The sequence below is a fragment of the Microtus oregoni genome, unplaced genomic scaffold, assembly GCF_018167655.1.
Source record: "Microtus oregoni isolate MIOR12 unplaced genomic scaffold, Mior012 000003F_ref0000135, whole genome shotgun sequence".
Taxonomy (NCBI): domain Eukaryota; kingdom Metazoa; phylum Chordata; class Mammalia; order Rodentia; family Cricetidae; genus Microtus; species Microtus oregoni.
The window spans coordinates 34,912,725-34,931,111 of NW_024543062.1; the positions used below are offsets into that span (position 1 = coordinate 34,912,725).

Below are 18,387 nucleotides of genomic sequence, written 5' to 3' on the forward strand. Positions count from 1 at the left end.
CTGTCACAGAATAACAGGAAAAACAAGAGAGACTTACATGGTTTAAATGACTAATTGCCACTCTGGGGGTTGGGAAACAATGAACCAACAGGGGCAATCCCAAAACAGCTGTCCTTTCAGGAAAGAAACAGAAACAATGGAAGACAAAAACCAAGAACCATACCACTGGGCAGAGCATGTTGCAGGAGAGGAAACAGCAGGACAGCAATGCCTGAGCTATGGCAGTTCCTAGCATGGCTACTGCTAGGACCAAAGGAAGATGATGACCAGACAGGGCTGCCAGTGAGGTATGGGCAGTCAGAGACTGGATGGTTGGCATGCCAACAAGCTGGACCGTAAAGCTCATTTTTTGTCTTACATGGAAGCTGTGGAAAGCTTTGAGAATGAGAACAATACAACCTGGGTCAAATTTTAAGATTATTCTGGCTCTGTGTGGAAAATTAAACCAAGTGGAGGAGAGGGCAGAATGAATGGTGGGGCGAAATCGATTCCAAATGGACAAAGACCTAGCTAGCAGTGAAGGGCGGCATGTGCCGGTGACTTGGGATACACAAACAAAACCAGTAAATTGGAACTTCATTTAAAATAATAACAGTAGCATAATAATAAACTGTTGCGGCTTCACAAGGTACTCCCTAGAAAATAAAATTAGCCCAGGGAATAGGGGAGCTCTGCAAACCACTTCTCTGATAGGCCTAACACTCAGGTGTCCTGCACAGTCAAGAGCGGCGAGGCCCGGTGTAGCAGTGCAGTCTACAGCTCTAACACTCAAGGAGGCTGAGCAGGAGGATCACAAGTAGGAACCCGACATACACGAGACCAGTCAAAAGAACAAAACACCAAAAAACCCAAAATAATAATTGAACAGTATTTTTTCTTCATACACAAGCGGCTATATTCAAGAAGCCAAGGAGTCTACTTTGGTTACTGTGGGTCAAGTGAAATACAGAATGTCACAATTTGATAAAATAAGGTGTTGGTGGTCTAACCAAAATCTTCAATTCTACTGATATTAAGTGGGGAAAGGGCACACAACTTAACTAAAAAATTAAATGCTAAGCCTATAAACAAGGCTAGTGGGCACCACCTAAAATGTAACACAAGGGCCGGGCGGCGGTGGCGCACGCCTTTAATCCCAGCACTCAGGAGGCAGAGGCAGGCGGATCTCTGTGAGACCAGTCTGGTCTACAAGAGCTAGTTCCAGGACAGGCTCCAAAACCATAGAGAAACCCTGTCTCGAAAAACCAAAAAAAAAATAAATAAATAAAAAATAAAATGTAACACAAAGCCCTGGAAGGATCTGTACTGACATCAGCCTTTCCTAGGATCAAGGCTTTACTTGATGCTAAGTCATCTGTGCCCTTTTGTAATGTGGTTATCCGGTGGCTTATCAGTGTGACAGCAATGAGCCTGAGAGGCCTGCCCGCATCCCATAGTCTCTCTTGTTCCCTGACAGTAGCAATGGTCTGTATGGTCTCTACTGATGGCAACGTTCTGGCCATCTCTCCCATGAAGTTCCATCACTGTTGCCCTCTCTCCTGTTCTCCTTTTACGCTTCCCTGTATTTCTATCTACAGCTACCATTTTGGACAGGGGCTGAAGGGTCTGGTAAGAGTGGACACAAAGTCAAGCAGCCCTCACCATCCCGTTAGCCCCCTTCTGCTCCTTCTCAGGGGACCTGTGCTCACTAAATTCTCAAATGGGTTCCGCAGGCCTGGGACTTCATACTCAGAGCAAAAGAGAAACTAAAAGTCAAGCGTATGCAAGTCTGTCACTTACTAACCATGGCAAGTGTGCATTCCTATGACTTCTTGGCAAAACTCATCAACTGTCCATGTCTCAGGACTTGTACACAGAAAATGTAGGGTGACTCTGGCTCCTTCACTGCTCCAGGAGACCAGGAACACAGGAAGGCTGCCTCCAGAGAGCTGGTACTACCAAGCCTCAAAGTTCTATCCTGTCCAAATAAGCTTTTGAGCAATAATACCAACTGCAGTGACCATAATATTTATAGCTCTCCTCAACTAAGAGTTACTATTTATGGCTGGAGAGTTGCCTAAATCAAATGTTTCGAAAGTGGTATTTAATAGTCTTCTTTCCCATAAAAATGTAATCACCCATATCTCAGCAGCAAGTGATAAACATTCCTCACATTTTAATGACTTTCTAGGGTTTTTATCTGACTAGGTTTTAAAAACACGGTATGAATACCTAATGGCCCAGTAATAGACCTTTTCTACATAACAAGGTGTCATTTTTCTAATATCTGAACCTTTAGGTTTCAAACAAAAGATATTTCACATTTATTTCAAGAGGTGTTCTGGTTGGTTTTCTATCAACTTGACACAAGCTAGTCATTTGGGAATAAGAACTTTCAGGAAAAGGCCTCCACCAGATTGCCTACCAGCAAGTCTATAATGTAAGTGCATTTTCTTGATTAATGATTGATGAGGAAGGGCCTCCAGCCCCCTGGGGATAGCTACCACCCCTGAGTAGAGAGTCCTTGATGTGGGAGTGTCATATATCAATCTGTTGATTTCATTGGTTAAGCAATAAAGAAACTGCTTGGCCCTCATAGGTTAAAACATAGGTGGGAGGAGTAAACAGAACAGAAGGCTGGGAGAAAGAAGCTGAGTCAGGAGTCGCCATGATTCTCCCACTCCAGGCAGACCCAGGTTAAGATCATTCCTGGTAAGCCAGCTCGTGGGCTACAGCAGATTATTAGAAATGGGCTAGTCCAGGTGCGAGAGCAAGCCTAGAAGAGGCTGATAGAAATGGGCCAAGTGGTGTTTAAAAGAATACAGTTTCCGTGTAATTATTTCGGGGCATAAGGTAAAGCTAGCCGTGCGGGCGGCCGGGTGCCGGGGACGCAGCCCGCTGCTCCTATTTCAACAAGTCCTGGGTGCTACAAGAAAGCAGACTGAGCAAGCCAAGGGGAGCAGGCTGCTAAGGTGGTACTCCTCCAGGGTCTGCTTCAGTTCCTGTCTTGACATGCCCCTTTGTAAGTCAAATGAACCCTTTTCTCACCCAGCTATTTTTGGTCAAGGTGTTTTGCCATAGCAATGCAACAAGCTAATGTTTTCACATTGGAATTGTAATCTACACAGGGTTATCACAGACCAATACGACAGTGCAACAAGCTGATGTTTTCACATTGGAACTGTAATCTACACAGGGTTATCACTGACCAATACGACACATTAAACCTCCAGCTTATTTTAGCACTCCCAGAGGAGTTCAGTGCTTTTAGTAAGTAACTTTGAGTTGTTTAAAGAACTGAATTAATGGATGAATCAAAAATTATAGTCAAAGAGAGGCTGCAGAAATGGGTCAGTGGTTGAGAGAACTTGATAGAGTTTAGTTTCCAGCACACGCATCTGGTGTATCACTATATCCTGCAGCCTTCCTCTGGCCTCCACAGACAACTCCTCTCTTGTGACACACAACGCACACACACACACACACACACACACACACACACGCGCGCGCACGCACGCACGCACACAAATATAACTTTATAAAAGAAAATAATGATAAAACTTAAGTTTATTCACCTAAGTTCATCTACAACTTCAAGGTGCTTTAGGAATACAAGTAAGATTTACTTGAATGTACAGAGAAGAAAACCAAGATAAGCAGAGAAGCCTGCCCAACCTTAAGAGACAGGGAGGGGGTCGCAAATGACTCAGAGCCATCTCTACTATCAGGTATGCATTTTCTATTGTAAAAAAAAATATCTGAAGGAAAAGGTATGGGTAAGATTCAAGACTCCAGCTTAAGAGAAATGCACAAGGGATCCAATCATACTCATAAGAAAATCAAAAATGGAAACTGGCAAAAATTTAAAACAGAAAAATTTGGAAGACTAGTATATGGAACTTTGAAGGACGACTGAAACCATCATGGCTTTCCAGTAGATCCTTCTTTGTCCTAAAGGTACAGCCATCTAAGACAACCAGAAAGTATGCTATAACACAAAAATGTACTAAACTATAAATTATCTAAAATTATAATTTTCATTCCCTACCCTGTAAGAAACAGGTAAATAAACTATGCTGGGCCCATGAGAACCTGACTTCAATCCCCAAAACCATGTCAACATGCCGAGGAGCAGTGACCTATACCTACAATCCCAGTGCCAGTCCAGGTCAATACACGCCCTACCGCAGAGGGACCATCATCCTGAGCACAATACTGAGCTGTATTCTGGCCTCCCCACAAACACTGGCACTCACACTTAGTCAAGTCACACACATTAAAAAAGAAAAACAAACAAACAAACCAACAAAAAAAAAAAAAAAACAAAAAATAAAAAAGGATGAACTAGGATCCAGAAGGATTAAACCCTTAAGTATTTCAAGTGTTTCTCCTTTTAAGAATACTGATGGCAAGGAGTGAGGATGAATTACATATTTTTACTTTATGTATATGAGTGGTTTGCCTGTATGTGTACTACATGTGTGCCTAGTACCCATGGTGCTGGATCTCTTGGAGCTAGAGCGGTGGACGGCTGTGAGTCATCATGTGAGATCTGGGAACCAAACCCAGGTCCTCTACAAGAGCAGCCAGTGCTCTTGACCAGTAATCTTCTCTCTCCAGGTTGAGGATGAAGGTTTAATTTTACAGTCCGCCCCGCTGTTTGAACTTGTGTTATAGACAGATGGATCTCTTTTATAATTTAGTATAAACATAAGGGGTCCACAGTAAATTGAAGCACAACACATCGTCACCACATATTATAGCTCAGCAGGCCTACTCATAGGGAGGTTGCCAGGTAGGTACTGCAGGTCACAGGTGGAAACCCCACTTGCCTCTTCAGGTGGTAAATTTTGTGTGTGTACTGTCCCTTCTCTCCATCCTTCTCATAAGGTTCATTCTTCAAGACTTCGATTCCTTCTCCACCGCCAGTCTCATTCTTACTCGCTTCTGCAACAGAGTAAAGCTGTCCAACCTGATACTGAAATTCCAAAGAGCAGAATTTTACTAAGTCAATAAAAGCTGCAGAACTTTCCTATGTTAAAACTTTAATAAAGATGATAAAGAAAAGTCCAAACCATTCAGCATGTGTTCTACACGGAAACAGAACTCAAATGACAATGTCAGATGATCACATATTTCCATGGTTCACAACCAAAACTTACTAATATTTCACTTATATAACATTATGTATCAAGAGAATGTCAGCACTTAGTTCAACTTTTGAACCCTGAATTTGTACCCTGTGAAACATTTTTATGTTTCTTACATCTTAGATGTGTAACCTTAAGGCTGAGCAACCCACTAGCTCTCCATTCTCAGTAATGAAGAGTATGTTGTGAGGCAGTAAAAGCCTCAAGAGCTTTTTTAGCACAGCTCTGGGTCTCTTCTATGATCAAAGACACATGTGCCCATTTGGCCCTTGCTCCACTGAAATGATACAGTATTGGGTATCCCAGGTCAGAACTTTTCAACAAAATTCTCCAATAAGCACGAACGTTCTAGAAATATAAGCATATAAGCATGTAAGCATTAGCATGAAAGGCTGGTTAGTGCTCAGTCATTCCTATTTCAAAGTGAACCAGGGATCTCAGTGATAGGACAGTTCCCATGAGTCAGCAGTATTGAACTGTGCACTAACAGTCACCATAAGGGGCAAAACTGAGGCTCTTATGCGCTCACTTGTTCCCGGGACTAAACCATGGGACTAGTGCCAATCTCTTCAAATTTGATGAAGACAGCTTAAAGCAGTATTTTTCTCCTTTATAAGCTTATTTTCAAGGTAAAGGCACAAAATTTTACCTCTAGAACTCATAATTCAAAGCTAAAATTATACTTGAGAGAATAAAAGGATCATTAAAGTTCAGGAAATACTCCCATCTGGTGTTCACAAGGGATACAATTTTGTGCTGGCTAGCTTAATAGCCCTACCCCCAAGCAGCATTACTCGATTTGATTTGGAAGGGTCTGAAAGGCTGGAACTAAAGAAATTTCTCAGCGCCCCCAAGTATCTACTTAAGACTCTGTCTGGACTGAGCTGGGCATGGTGGGCCACACTTTTAGTCCCATCACTCAGGAAGCAGATCTCCATGAGTTTGGGGTCAGCCTGGCTCACAGAGTTCCATAGAAACCTTGTCTCAAAAACCCAAAACCAACCAACAAAAGAATCTGGACTGCAGGGGAAGCTGTTCCCTCTGTTTTCTGACATGTTGCCTGGGTTAGTCTAATGCCAATGTCGTAATTCTTAAGTCCTTCACAACCTACTTTCAATACATCACATTTCAAAACAGGATTAAAATGTCTTTAAAACAGAGGACAAATTTGGTCTAACAAAAATCCATGAAGAAACAAAATGATTGGAATCCCCAGGGGGGCATGCTTGTTAAATCTGAGTATAACAAAAATCTGAAAAAAAATCTGAGGTGACAATATCAAGACTCCAGATTTCAATAAGTTGTTTCAATCAACTACCCCCCAGCCCCAATAAACCCTACAAAATAAATGTCAAGTTCCACCTCTGAGTTCAATTAATCAATTGTACAAACAAAGTGCAGGTTTGTGATGTGATGAAACTCTAGCCCTATTCAGTCACCACACAGCTGTACTCAAGACCACACAACCAAAAAGAAAAAAGAAAACTGATTTTAGGTGGTGGTGGCGCACGACTTTCATCCCAGCACTCGGGAGGCAGAGGCAGGTGGATCTCTGTGAGTTCGAGACCAGCCTGGTCTACAAGAGCTAGTTCCAGGACAGGAACCAAAAGCTATGGAGAAACCCTGTCTCGAAAATCAAAAAAAAAAAAAAAAAAAAAAAAAAAAAAGACCACACAAAAACAGCTTCTTTTCTCAGTTCTGCTTTTGCCTGTCCTTCTGTTACCTGTCACTTCTTAGCTTATCAGTCTGCTCTGTCCGACATCCAACTCTCTGCTTTGGGTCTACTGTCAGCTGAAGGGCCCTGGGTTGAGCTACACCTGCCAATTCCTCAGACACCTGTACTGCAGGATGTGGGTTTTCTGCTAATGCCCAAGACCATAATCCCGACGTCAGCTGATGGCAAGATCACATCTAGAATACCTTTTTAGTGCAGAGCACCAACTACGGTGCATGTAGCAGTGAAGCCAGCGGTGTAAAGTCATAAGGTCACAAATTAGCATAAATGGATACACTGGGAATGTTTAACCTGTTAAAGTAGAACAGAGGTCTTGGGGTGGCGAGGTTGGCAGGCAGAGGCACCATCAGAAAAGCTCAAGTGTTACGACAGGAGAAGGCTCAACTCACACATGTTACAGAAAAGCAAGTTCTATGGAAAGACAAATGTCCAGTAGTAAAAGAGGCCACCTCTCTCTCAGCAGCAAGCTCTCTCACATAGGAAATACTTAAATTGAGATAGGAACCTCATTTTTCTGGGATAGTGTTGAAAGAATTTCTACATTGGTTAAACTATTTTCTACCGATTCTTACAAATGAGACAATATAACAGAAATTTATTTACAATTATCTGTAATATGACTCATTTTGTCACAAAAACTGGAAAGAGAAAGAAAATGAAGGCAGAGAATATAACTCATTGGTAGACTGCTCGCCTAGCATGTTTGAGGCCCCGGGTCCAGATGCCAGGACTGCACTAAAAGAGAAGGCAAAAGCAAATGAATATTACAAGAGCAGCATAGACTAGCAGAGCAGTAAACCACACCAATGGGATGCACAGAACCAAAACAACTTACCTCTTGAACAGAACACGGCAAAACCACACGACTAAAAAGAAAAAGAAAAGAATATACATTACATACTGATATGGTTTTAAAACACAAATCTGTAGACTCAATGTAACCTCAGTAATTTCTTTTCCTTTTTTTTTTCTTCTTTCTTTTTGAGATGGGCTTTCTCTATGTATCCCTGCTGTCCTAGAACTTACTCTGAAACCTAGGCTGGCCTCAAATGCAGACAGAGATCCACCTGCCTCTGCCTCCTCAGCGATAGGATTAAAGGTGTTTGCCACCACTGCCTGGCTTGGAATTTTAAATTTAGTGACACAGTGGACAAGAATGCCATTTATGAGAGAGGGTGTTTGCAAGCCTAGGACCCTAAGGGTCTCAACTACAAGTCTAAGACTGCCATTGTTGAACTTGGAGGGCTACCCGCTTCACTGCCACAGCATCTGAGAAACAGGGTGAGCAAGCATGAGCAAGGTCCGTCATCTGCAGACTCTCTGGTCAGGCCACTCTCACTCACCAAACGCATGCTATCTCTGGTACACATGTACATTTTTAAAGGTTTATTTTTATGTGTATGAGAGAGCACCCACAAAAACCAGCAGATGGCACTGCAGGTACAGGAGGTCACAAGCCACTCAACAGGGGTCTTCTATGCATATTTTATTTTTGATATTTCTCTCAGAATACAAACATGCCTTGAAGTCCACAAATGACTGTTTCCAGAAAAGTCCCTCCATAACCTAATTACTCAAGTTCACTGAGACAAAAGTGAAGGGCTTTAGAACAAGCAGAAACGCCTGTGAAGGAGACAGCCTCACACCTTACAAATCCCATACCCCTCCCAAGGCAGGGCCAGTGGAAGGTGGATCTGTGTTTGATACTGTCCTATTTGGGCTAGTGGACATCACAAAGGTTATCTTTAGAGTTCCATTAACTATAACGCAGTACAAGACAACAACTCAGAAAAGTCCCAAACTTCTATTTCTCATGGGAAGCAAACATGCTGTTAAGTCCCTCCATAAACCCTCTGCCCCTCCAGTGCACAATAACTTGCTGCCTCATTCCACAGGACATAAACTAGAGAAAGGCAAGTGAGAAAGAGAGGTTGAGATACCTTTTTCAGGGCCTGTAACATAGGATAAAGAATTTATTAAGTTCATTAATGAAGCGATAGAAATGCTGGAGGATTTTTCCCAGAGTGACATAGCTATGGCTGATCTCAAAAGACCATCTGTAGGTGGCTGGGAACATGAAGAATAAGGCAAAGAAGTCTTCTGAGGAGCTTTTCAAGAATCATTACTATTAATATTAAAGGACTGAACAAAGATGTAGGACTATAGAAAGGAAGAGATGGAAGAAAGGAAGTCTTCACCAAAGTTTTACAAAACCAAAGAATCACAGCTGGGTAATTTTAACTTACTAGCAGAAGATGCCCATTTATATTTAACAACACTCTCAGAGAAATCTCTTTCATGAAACAAAAGTGGCTATGACATTTAGAATGCTAAATCAAATTCACAAACTTCTCTAAAGATCCTCATCAAAGTGATTTTCCAAACAGAACCAGCAACAAACACTTTAAAATCAAGACTTTACACTAATGGCAACTTCATCTACTGCTCGATAACTGCAGGAACCAATCTACCCTGAGAGTCGTCTCCTGTCTTGTCTTGTTTGAGAACAGTCTTACTATGCAGCCCTGGCTGCCCTGGAACTCACAAAGATCATCTCTCTCGGTGCTGGTATTAAAGGCATGCATCACCAAACCTGGCCCTGGAAGCTATTTTTAATTACTTGATTCTTATTTTAAAAAATAGATGTTTTAAAGATGACAAACATCTATGATAGTATTGTACCTTACCAACATCTTCATACAGGAACCACCTACTCATTGTCTGTGTTCAAAAACCAACTGAATGGAGCTGACTACAGAAAATTGACTTCAGTTAATGGCACTGAGTACTTACACTGTACTGAACATAGAACACATTAACAGGAAACAGTCTTTATCTTAAAAGCCTAGATGGAGAAAAAAAAAAAAAACTAGGGGAGGCCACCATGAAGACTAAGCATCAAAAACTCTAACATACGATGCTTTCAGAAAAATAATCAGATGTTGGATAAATATCATCATTTATTAACTCAGTGCATTTAAATGTTCACAAAGTAAAGGTCTGCAAAAGACAGGGTTGGAAAATGGCTCAGAGGCATTGCTCTTGCAGAGGATCTGAGTTCATTTCCCAGCATCTACATTAGACAACTCGCAACCACCTCTAGGTCCAGTTCCAACTGGAGCCAATGTATCCGGCTCCACGGGCATCCATACTCAGTTGTGCGTCTACAACTGACACACACTGTCATGTCTGTCTCATAGTATCCTGTCTTAATATCTGCCACTCGAATAATAAATGAGGTGATGCTTGCAAGAGACATTATTAAAATCACTTGGAAGAAAGTTTTCATACAAGCTCAAAGTTCAGTACTATGAATATGCTTTAAATGCAGATCTTTGTTCCATGCAGAATGTAAAAGTAAGCCTTTTTCAGGTTCCCTGTCACTAACAAAAAGTAGTGATTGTTCAGGCCAGATATGGTTCAGCAGGCAAATGCACTTAACTCCACACGACCTGAGTTCCAGCCACAGGACCCTAATGGGGGCAGAGAACTGACTCCTTCAAGTCGTCCTCTGACCTTCGGAAGCCTGCTGTGGTTCCTGCCTGTACACACGTATGCATGCGCAAATGTAATCTGTCATCAACTCATGAACAAATGTTTGCTGAGGGGCTGGAGAAATGGCTCAGTGGCCTTGCTGCTCTTTCAGAGGACCTGAGTTCGGTTTCCATCACCCACATGGTGGCTCATTACTCCCCTCCATGCCTTCTTCTTCCCTCCGAGAGCACTGCACGGTGTGGTGCACATGCACACATGCAGGCCAACATTCATGCACATAAAGATGAATCTTAAAAAACAACAACCACCAAATGTTTGCTAACCATCTTAAAGACTGTCTAAGAGCTAGGTATCAGAGTGAGTATAGTGTGCACCATAGAGAGAACAGGAAGACAAACAACATAAACTGCCCGAGGTGGTGAGCTACTAATTTGAGGAAAAAGCAGAAAAGAAAACAGACTGGCCCTGAGTTAAGCCTATATGTAGAGCAACAAAAGAATAATAAGGAGATCTTGTGATGCTGGGATGAGCAAGAGGAAATGTTGATGAGCAGAAAACAGAATCTGGGCTGTGTTAAGTATACTGATTTTTTGTTTGTTTACACAAGTTGACATTAATACAGATAAGCTGCCTACACAGCTAAATTAGGGCCTTTAAAAAAAAGAATTTGAAATGAAAGTGGTGGGGCGGGGAGAAGAGCAACAACAAAATGGGTCATATTGAAATCCCTAATTGCACAAGGAACACTGATTCAGGTGACAGCTGAACATTCCCTGCCACCAGTTTCCTGTAATGTTCACGGCTCTAAGAAGGGGGAAGCTACAACTTTTCAACAAAATCATGGGACCAGTCCGATGCACCTGGGGATATCTTCATTTGCCACACCATGTGTTTAACGCCGCATCTAGCCCGGTGAAGCAGGTGGGGCCAGTGTCGCCTCATTTTAGAGGCCAGAGATCGATGGCAGGGAGATGTGCTAGGGGTCAGGTCCGCTGAGTCTGCCAGCGTTCTGGCATAAACTTCAGGGCGACCCCTCTCCGGGCACTCCCGGCTCCCACGGGAGCTCGCGCCGCTAAGCCAAGCGCGGACTACGGAGGGCGGCGTCTCCGCACAGGGCCTCAAGGCTCCAGTAAGGGGTTCGCAGCGTCCCAGGAGTGCCCCCCACACTGAGCCAACCGACCCTCCTCAGCTCGCGTCCCGGAGCCTCACTCTAGCCCACCGACCCACTCACAATTCCTTAATCAGCACCATCTTCCGGGAACCCCCTCACAGTTGCCTCCGCCGCCGCCGCCACCGGGCCTCTCAGCACGCATGCGCAGCCCGGCCTCCCAATGGTCCGAGCTCTGCTTGCGCATGCGCGTCCGCACCCTTCCGCCGCAGGCCACGGCGTCAGAGCGCCGGGGGGCTAACTCCGCCTAGTCCACGCCCCACCCTCGGCGCACGAGGCCTCCACTGCGGCTGCGCGGCCTGTTGGCGCGCACGTGAGGTGTGGGCCGCGCTTGCGTAGACTTGGCGAGAGCTGGGACTGCGTTGTGTCTGACGTCCGTCCCCCAGGCCGCTGCACGGGCGTTTTCGAGTGAGTTCTCCAGTCGGGGTCCCAGACGGCGTTGTTCTGTGACTGGCTTTGCATCTCCTCGCTGCTTCCAGAGAAAGATCTCTTCTGACAGACATCTCGCTTCCATCGTGCACTTTAGAGACTTCACACAGGCGTGGAAGCTGATGACACCAGGTTTTGCAGCCTCAGATTTAGCAGGACGGTGTTCTAGAAACCCAGACCAGTGTTTTAACCCAGATGTGCTGGTCTCTTGTGCCAACTTTAAAAAATGTGTGGCTGCTTTGCCTGCTTCATGTGCATATCTGATGCCTATTGAGGGCGCTGGATACGCGTAGAACAAGAGTTACAGGCAGTTGTTAAATACCATGCGGGTGCTGCGAACCAAACCTGGGTCTGCTAGAGCAACCATTGTTTTTAATAGCTTAACCCCTAGCCAAACATTTAATCCTCAACAAATGCAACTTTTACACAATAGAGACCCAGTTGGATTAGACGAATTCTACCAACCCCCCTCAGGTATTGGTTTTACCAATATGTACTTTACAGGAGGAGAGTTAATTACAGTAAGAGTGAAAGGTAGATTTTACTGAGACTTATCCAAAAATTCCTGAACACAGTGTGCCCAGCATGGGCTTTGTGCACTAGTAACACAGATGTAACACAACTCTGATCAGTTTTGAACAGTTGCTTGAATACTGCGCTTGGACATAACCTGTCAAACCTCTGCCTATCTCCACTCGCTGAGATTCATAACTTGGGATCCAGGGGCCTTTTGGTGGGACTCCCAGGGAACTGATGAACTTTAGACATTATAGGCATTTCATGTTAATGCACATGTTAGTCACCTTGCTTACTCTGTCAAACCATACTTTTTTCCTTCCTGGATGATCTTGAGAATATTTTTATGAAAACTGGAAATAACTCCAAGCAGTAGGATCAGTCTTCCAATTTGAGAAACTGGATTGGACTTTGGAATAGAAGACCTGGAGCTTAATCACAGGACATGGTAACACCAAGATATGTTGTAAGACACTGCTTATCATTTCCTGGCTGCCTAGACTCCCAAAATAACCACACAGAAACTGTATTAATTAAATCACCGCTTGGCCCATTATCTCTAGCTTCTTATTGGCTAACTCTTACATATTAATTTAACCCATCTCCATTAATCTGTGTATTGCCACATGGCAGTGGCTTCCTGGCAAAGTTTCGGCATGTCTGTCTCTCTCACTCTGCCTCCTTTCTCCCAGCGTTTAGTTTAGTTTTCCCCACCTACCTAAGTTCTGCCCTATCAACAGGCCAAGGCAGTTTCTTTATTTACCAGTGGTATTTACAGCTTACAGAGGGGAATTCCACATCATCTCCCTTTTCTGTTTAAATGAAAATGAGGGTTTTAAATTTAACATAGTAAAATTACATATAAAAAAATAGGTATCAAGCAATAATTATGGTTACAATATTTATATCTACCTTTTATTGTAACTAAGGAAAACTATAACTATCAATTCTTCAACTCCACCAAAGACTCCGGAAGGATATAATATTACCCAAGTAAACAATAAGTTCATTGTAAGCAACTTCCAAAACTCTAGAATTGACAGAGACATCTTGCTACCTGGACAGTCATCCAAAGTTCTTCTGTAACGTTGGGGCATTCATCATTAGCCCATAGGCCCATAGCATCCAGCAAACTTTTTCACAAAGCAGGAAATTTCAAAGACAGTTTCACCTGTATTGGCAGTTTGTCAGTCACTTTCTTCTGTTTACTGCAGAATTTCTTGCAGACTCTTTCATGAAGCAGGGACCCTGAAGGATGGTCTCACCTTTAGGCAAGTTCAGCCGTCATTTCTCTGTGAGTCAGTTTCTTGTCCCAAACTCCATGAGGAGCCTCTTTGATGCCCATTTTCCTCTTGAAGCAATTGGTGCTGCCAGAAGCAGATGTGTCTCACTGTCATGAAAAGTCCTAAATTCTTAAAACATTTAAATGCCACATTCCATAAGTCTTTGAAAGGTTTGAAGATTACCAATCTAACTGAAATATATCTCCGTAGGTCTTTGAAAGGTTTGAAGATTACCAATCTAACTGAAATATATCTCTATATATTTAGAAAACCTAACTAACATGACTAGAAGCTTGATTATTATAGATGATGATAGTAAAACCATTTCCTTCCCATCTCCTGATTACCAGACTTGTGGATTCTGCTATGAGAGAAATAATGCCAATACATTGATTGAAAGTATGTACTGCCTTCTGGAGAACCTTGCCCTAGCCCTCCAGGCCACTGACCCCCTTGGCATTTATTGTGTCTTTATGTTATTCTATAACATAGTTGTGCTATTATGTTATTCTATAAGGCCATTTGCTTCAGGGTGGTAGGAAACATGGTTAGACCAGTGGATTTCATGAACATGGGCCCATTTGTTAAACTTCTCTGGCTGTGAAGAGAGTTCTTTGATCAGAAGCAGTGCATATGAAATACTATGATAGTGTGTAAGAAATTTTGTAATTTCATGGATGATGATTTTGGGAGAAGCATTACATGTAGGAAGGCAAACCCATAACCAAAATAAATATCTACTCCAGTAAGGACAAAGAGCTGTCATTTCCATGGAAGAAGTGGTCCAGTGTAGTCACCCTGAAGAGCAGTGTCATAGTGTTGGTTTCTGCTGTTGGCAGAGCTGGCACTCTACAACAGTTGTAGCCAGATCAGCCTTAGTGAGTGGAAGTCCATGATTTGAATGCATAATCTTCATCACTGCCACCATGACCACTTTGTTTTTTGGCCCACTGGGCAATGACAGGGAAGGCTGGAGAAGAACTGACTGCCCACACAGTGGGTCATCCTATCCACTTAATTACTGAACTCCTCTTCTGCTGAAGTTGCCTTTTGATAATTATTTACAGGTTTTCTTCTCATTCTTTGCCTATCCAGAGAGATCTATCCACATACTTCTTCTCCAGATGTCTTTCTCACTGATTTTTTACTTATACTATTTCCAAATTCCTGACCATCTAGCCAATCCACGGGTTACCTACAGACTATGAATCGGTAAACAATCACAGATCTGGCCATCTATCCTTCTAAGCAAAATTCACAACCACATGTACTGTGCAAAGCTCTGCCCACTTTACTAGCATATTTCAGGGTTGTCCCAGGGATTGTAATGCTGCAGCTGTCCACTTCTGGATGGTGCCTGCAAAACGTGTACAACCATCAGTAAACCAGACCCTCACAATCTCTTCCTTAGCATAGGGCACACTCCTAGAAGCTATAGATGCGTGCTTGGCAGCAGACAGTATTATAACAGGAGCAGAAACCATAAGCATTCTAGGCACCTTCTTCATATAACTTGCTTTTGCCTTCAGGATCTGCTCAGGCATGAGCACATATATACCATTTTTATTTGATAGTGGATTGCTGCTTTGCACATCTTAGTTTATGGCTTGGTGGGTCAGATAATACCTAGCTCATTATGGGCATCTCAGGTCACATGTCAACTTTGTGGCTTATTGTCAAATATTTAGTTTCTACTAAGGCCCAATAGCAAGCCAATAGCTGTGTCTAAGGGAGAATAGCTGTCTGCAGCATGGTAAATCCTTGTTCCTAAATCCCAAGGTCTCCTCCATGATTCCTCTATAGGGATCTGCCAAAGCTCCAAATAGCATTCTTGTCTGCCACTGCCACCTGGCCTGCTGAATCATACAGTCAAAGGGAAAGAGCAGCCTGGACTGTTGAAGAGTCTTTTTCTCTTCCATGCCCCAGTCAAAGATACCACCTTTTATTTTCACTTGGTAGATGTAGTCAAGTTGAACCAAATATAGCCATCACAGTTACTGTCAAGGTGTTGCATATTTAGGGATATCTCACTGATTGGTCAGTAGCCAGGCAGGAAGTATGGGCAGGGTTACCAAACTAAGGATGATGGGAAGGAGAAGGCAGAGTCAGGAGTCGCCAGCCAGACACAGACGACACAAGAGGTGAATGCACCATGCTAATAAAGGTACCAAGCCACATGGCTAAACATAGATTTTTTAAAAAGTGGATTAATTTAAGTGTAAGAGCTAGTTAGTAACAAGCCTGAGATACTAGCTGAACATTTATAAATAATATTCAGCCTCTCTATTGGTTATTTGGGAACTGGCAGGCAGGAGAGAAATGTCTGACTATAGGTCATTGTTGTGGTTCATAGATGCCACAGTTGGGTAAATTTGTTGATTGCTTTCCTCCTGGCTTTAGCAGCTTGCATGCCACATTCCAACACTGTGAAAGTAAGTGCTGGAGAGGAAGCTTTTGGGTCAGTTCCAGCTAAGTGCATGATGTCTTCAGCAATAGAAGCTTACCTTCAACTTCTAGGAGGCAACCAAGGGCAAAGCAATAGGCTATATTGTTTTGAGAGTCTCTTGGACTCCCCTAACCAGCAACTCAAAAGGTTACGTATGCCCTGTACTGGGGATTTTATTAGTCAGTCCATGGTTCTTGGGGGAAGTATTATCACCCTAACTGAGGTAATTTAATTTAAGCCACATATATGTGTTATATGTAACGTTAGGTAAATATCTTCTTCAAACATTCTTAGTGGGTTTATTTTTGCCCCTCCTCCTTCCTTCCCTTTCCTATATTGTCCTCCCTTCCCAACTAAAGCCTTCTCCCTGTTTTTTCCATTTACCCCTCATATATCTAGTATCCTCCTGCTGTTCTACTCTGTAGAGCTCCCTCCCTTTCCTCTGGTCACTTTTCACTTCCCCGTTCTGTCATTACTCCAGGTTATTTACGTATCTGAAGATATGAATCTAGAAACCACAGGTGAGAGAGAACATGTGGCCTTTGTCCTTCTGGGTCTGGGTTCCTTCATTTAATATATTTCCCAAACCCATTCATTTACTTCTGAATACTAGTCCACTATATGTGTATCTGTATATGTATATGTATATTTTATTCATCCATTTACCAGTTGAAAGACATGTAGGGTGTTTCCATTTCCTGACTATTGTGAATAGAGCAGCAATGAACATGGCTTAGCAAGTGTCTGTGGACTAGGATGTTGAGTCCTTTTGGCACATGACAAGAAGTAGCACAGTCAAGCCACATGTTAGATTTAGTTTTAGTTTTTTGAGGGTTTCCCACACTGATATCCAGAGTGGCTGCACTAGCCACTTCCTCACCAGCAGGGCCTCCTCCCCATAACTCACATCATTTGTTTTCTCTTGTTTTGATATCTTTACTATTCTGACTAGGGGTGAGATGAAATTTCAGATTTATTTTCTTTTGCATTTCCCTAATTATTAAGGATGATGAACACGTGTATTTCTTAGCCAGTTTTATTTCTTCTTTTGAGAACTCTTTTTTTCCTTATCGAATTGTTTGTTTTCTTGATATTTTAAAGCTCTTTACATATTTTGGATTTCAATCTTCCATCAGATAGCCAGCCAAAGATTCTCTCGCTCTGTGGCTTTCCTCTTCACTCAGCTAAGTGTTTCTTCAGCTATATAGAAGCTTTTTGATGTGAAGTATCACTTGTTAATTGTTGGCTTTAATTCCTGGGCAAATGGAGTTCTATGCAGAAAGTCCTTCCTACACCTATATCCTGTAGGGACTATCTATGTTTTGAGTTTCTCAATGAAGTCTTTGATCCCTTTGGAGCTAATTTTTGTGCAAGGTGATAGATACAGGTCTATTTTATCCTCCAGTATGTGGATACACAGTTTCCTCAGCAACGTTTGTTGAAGAGGCTGTCTTTTCACCAGTATGTGTATTTGACATGCTAGTCAAATATCCAACAGCTATACTAGGTGTACTCATGCTTGGCTCTTCTGTTATGTCCCATTGCCCTCCTGTCTGTTTTTGTGCCTATGCCAAAGGGATATGTATTATATCCTGAGGTCTTGAATGTTAATCCTTTAGACTATCTGAGATCTTTTTATTTTTATAATAATTTTAGAATGTTTTCTGTATCTGTGAAGATTGTTGTGGTGTTTTTTTTTTATTGGGGTTGCATGGAATATATAAATTGCTTTTGTAGACTGGTCATTTTGGCATTAATTCTGCTAATCCGTGAGTGTGGGGTGTCTTTCCATTTTCTAGTGTCTTCATGAATCTCTTCCAAGATTTAAAGTTTTTATTATAGTGGTATTTCACCTTGTTTATGTTTATTCCAAGATATTTTCTTTCTGTGTCCATGATCTCTTTCTCAGTGTGTTTGTTGTTGTTGTTGATGCTGGGGGGCTGGAGAGATGGCTCAGAGTTTAAGAGCATTGCCTACTTTTCCAAAGGCCCTGAGTTCAATTCCCAGCAACCACATGGTGGCTCATAACCATCTGTAATGGGGTCTGGTGCTCTCTTCTGGCCTGCAGGCATACACACAGACAGAATATTGTATACATAATAAATAAATAAATATATAAAAAAGAAAAGATGCTGGTTTTTGTAAGTTGATTTTGTTTTGCTTTTTTTCCACCCCCCCCCCCCCCC

At 42.5% G+C, this 18,387-nt stretch overlaps 1 protein-coding gene across 4 annotated transcripts in view; it reads right to left on the reverse strand.

The window, feature by feature from the left end:
• The window catches only part of Pitpnb (phosphatidylinositol transfer protein beta), a 54,669-nt gene extending 42,950 nt beyond the window's left edge, over positions 1-11,719 (reverse strand). For 3 of the 4 annotated variants that reach the window (XM_041648407.1, XM_041648405.1, XM_041648406.1), the window contains exons 1-3: positions 11,591-11,719; positions 7,700-7,730; positions 4,812-4,957 (exon numbers count right to left, since the gene is read on the reverse strand). In XM_041648407.1, coding sequence (XP_041504341.1) covers positions 4,812-4,957; positions 7,700-7,730; positions 11,591-11,610 — 197 coding nt within the window. In that variant the 5' untranslated portion in view covers positions 11,611-11,719. The remainder of the gene's footprint in view (positions 1-4,811; positions 4,958-7,699; positions 7,731-11,590) is intronic. The other variant, XM_041648409.1, reaches the window with a different exon arrangement.
• Positions 11,720-18,387: the final 6,668 nt, after the last annotated feature.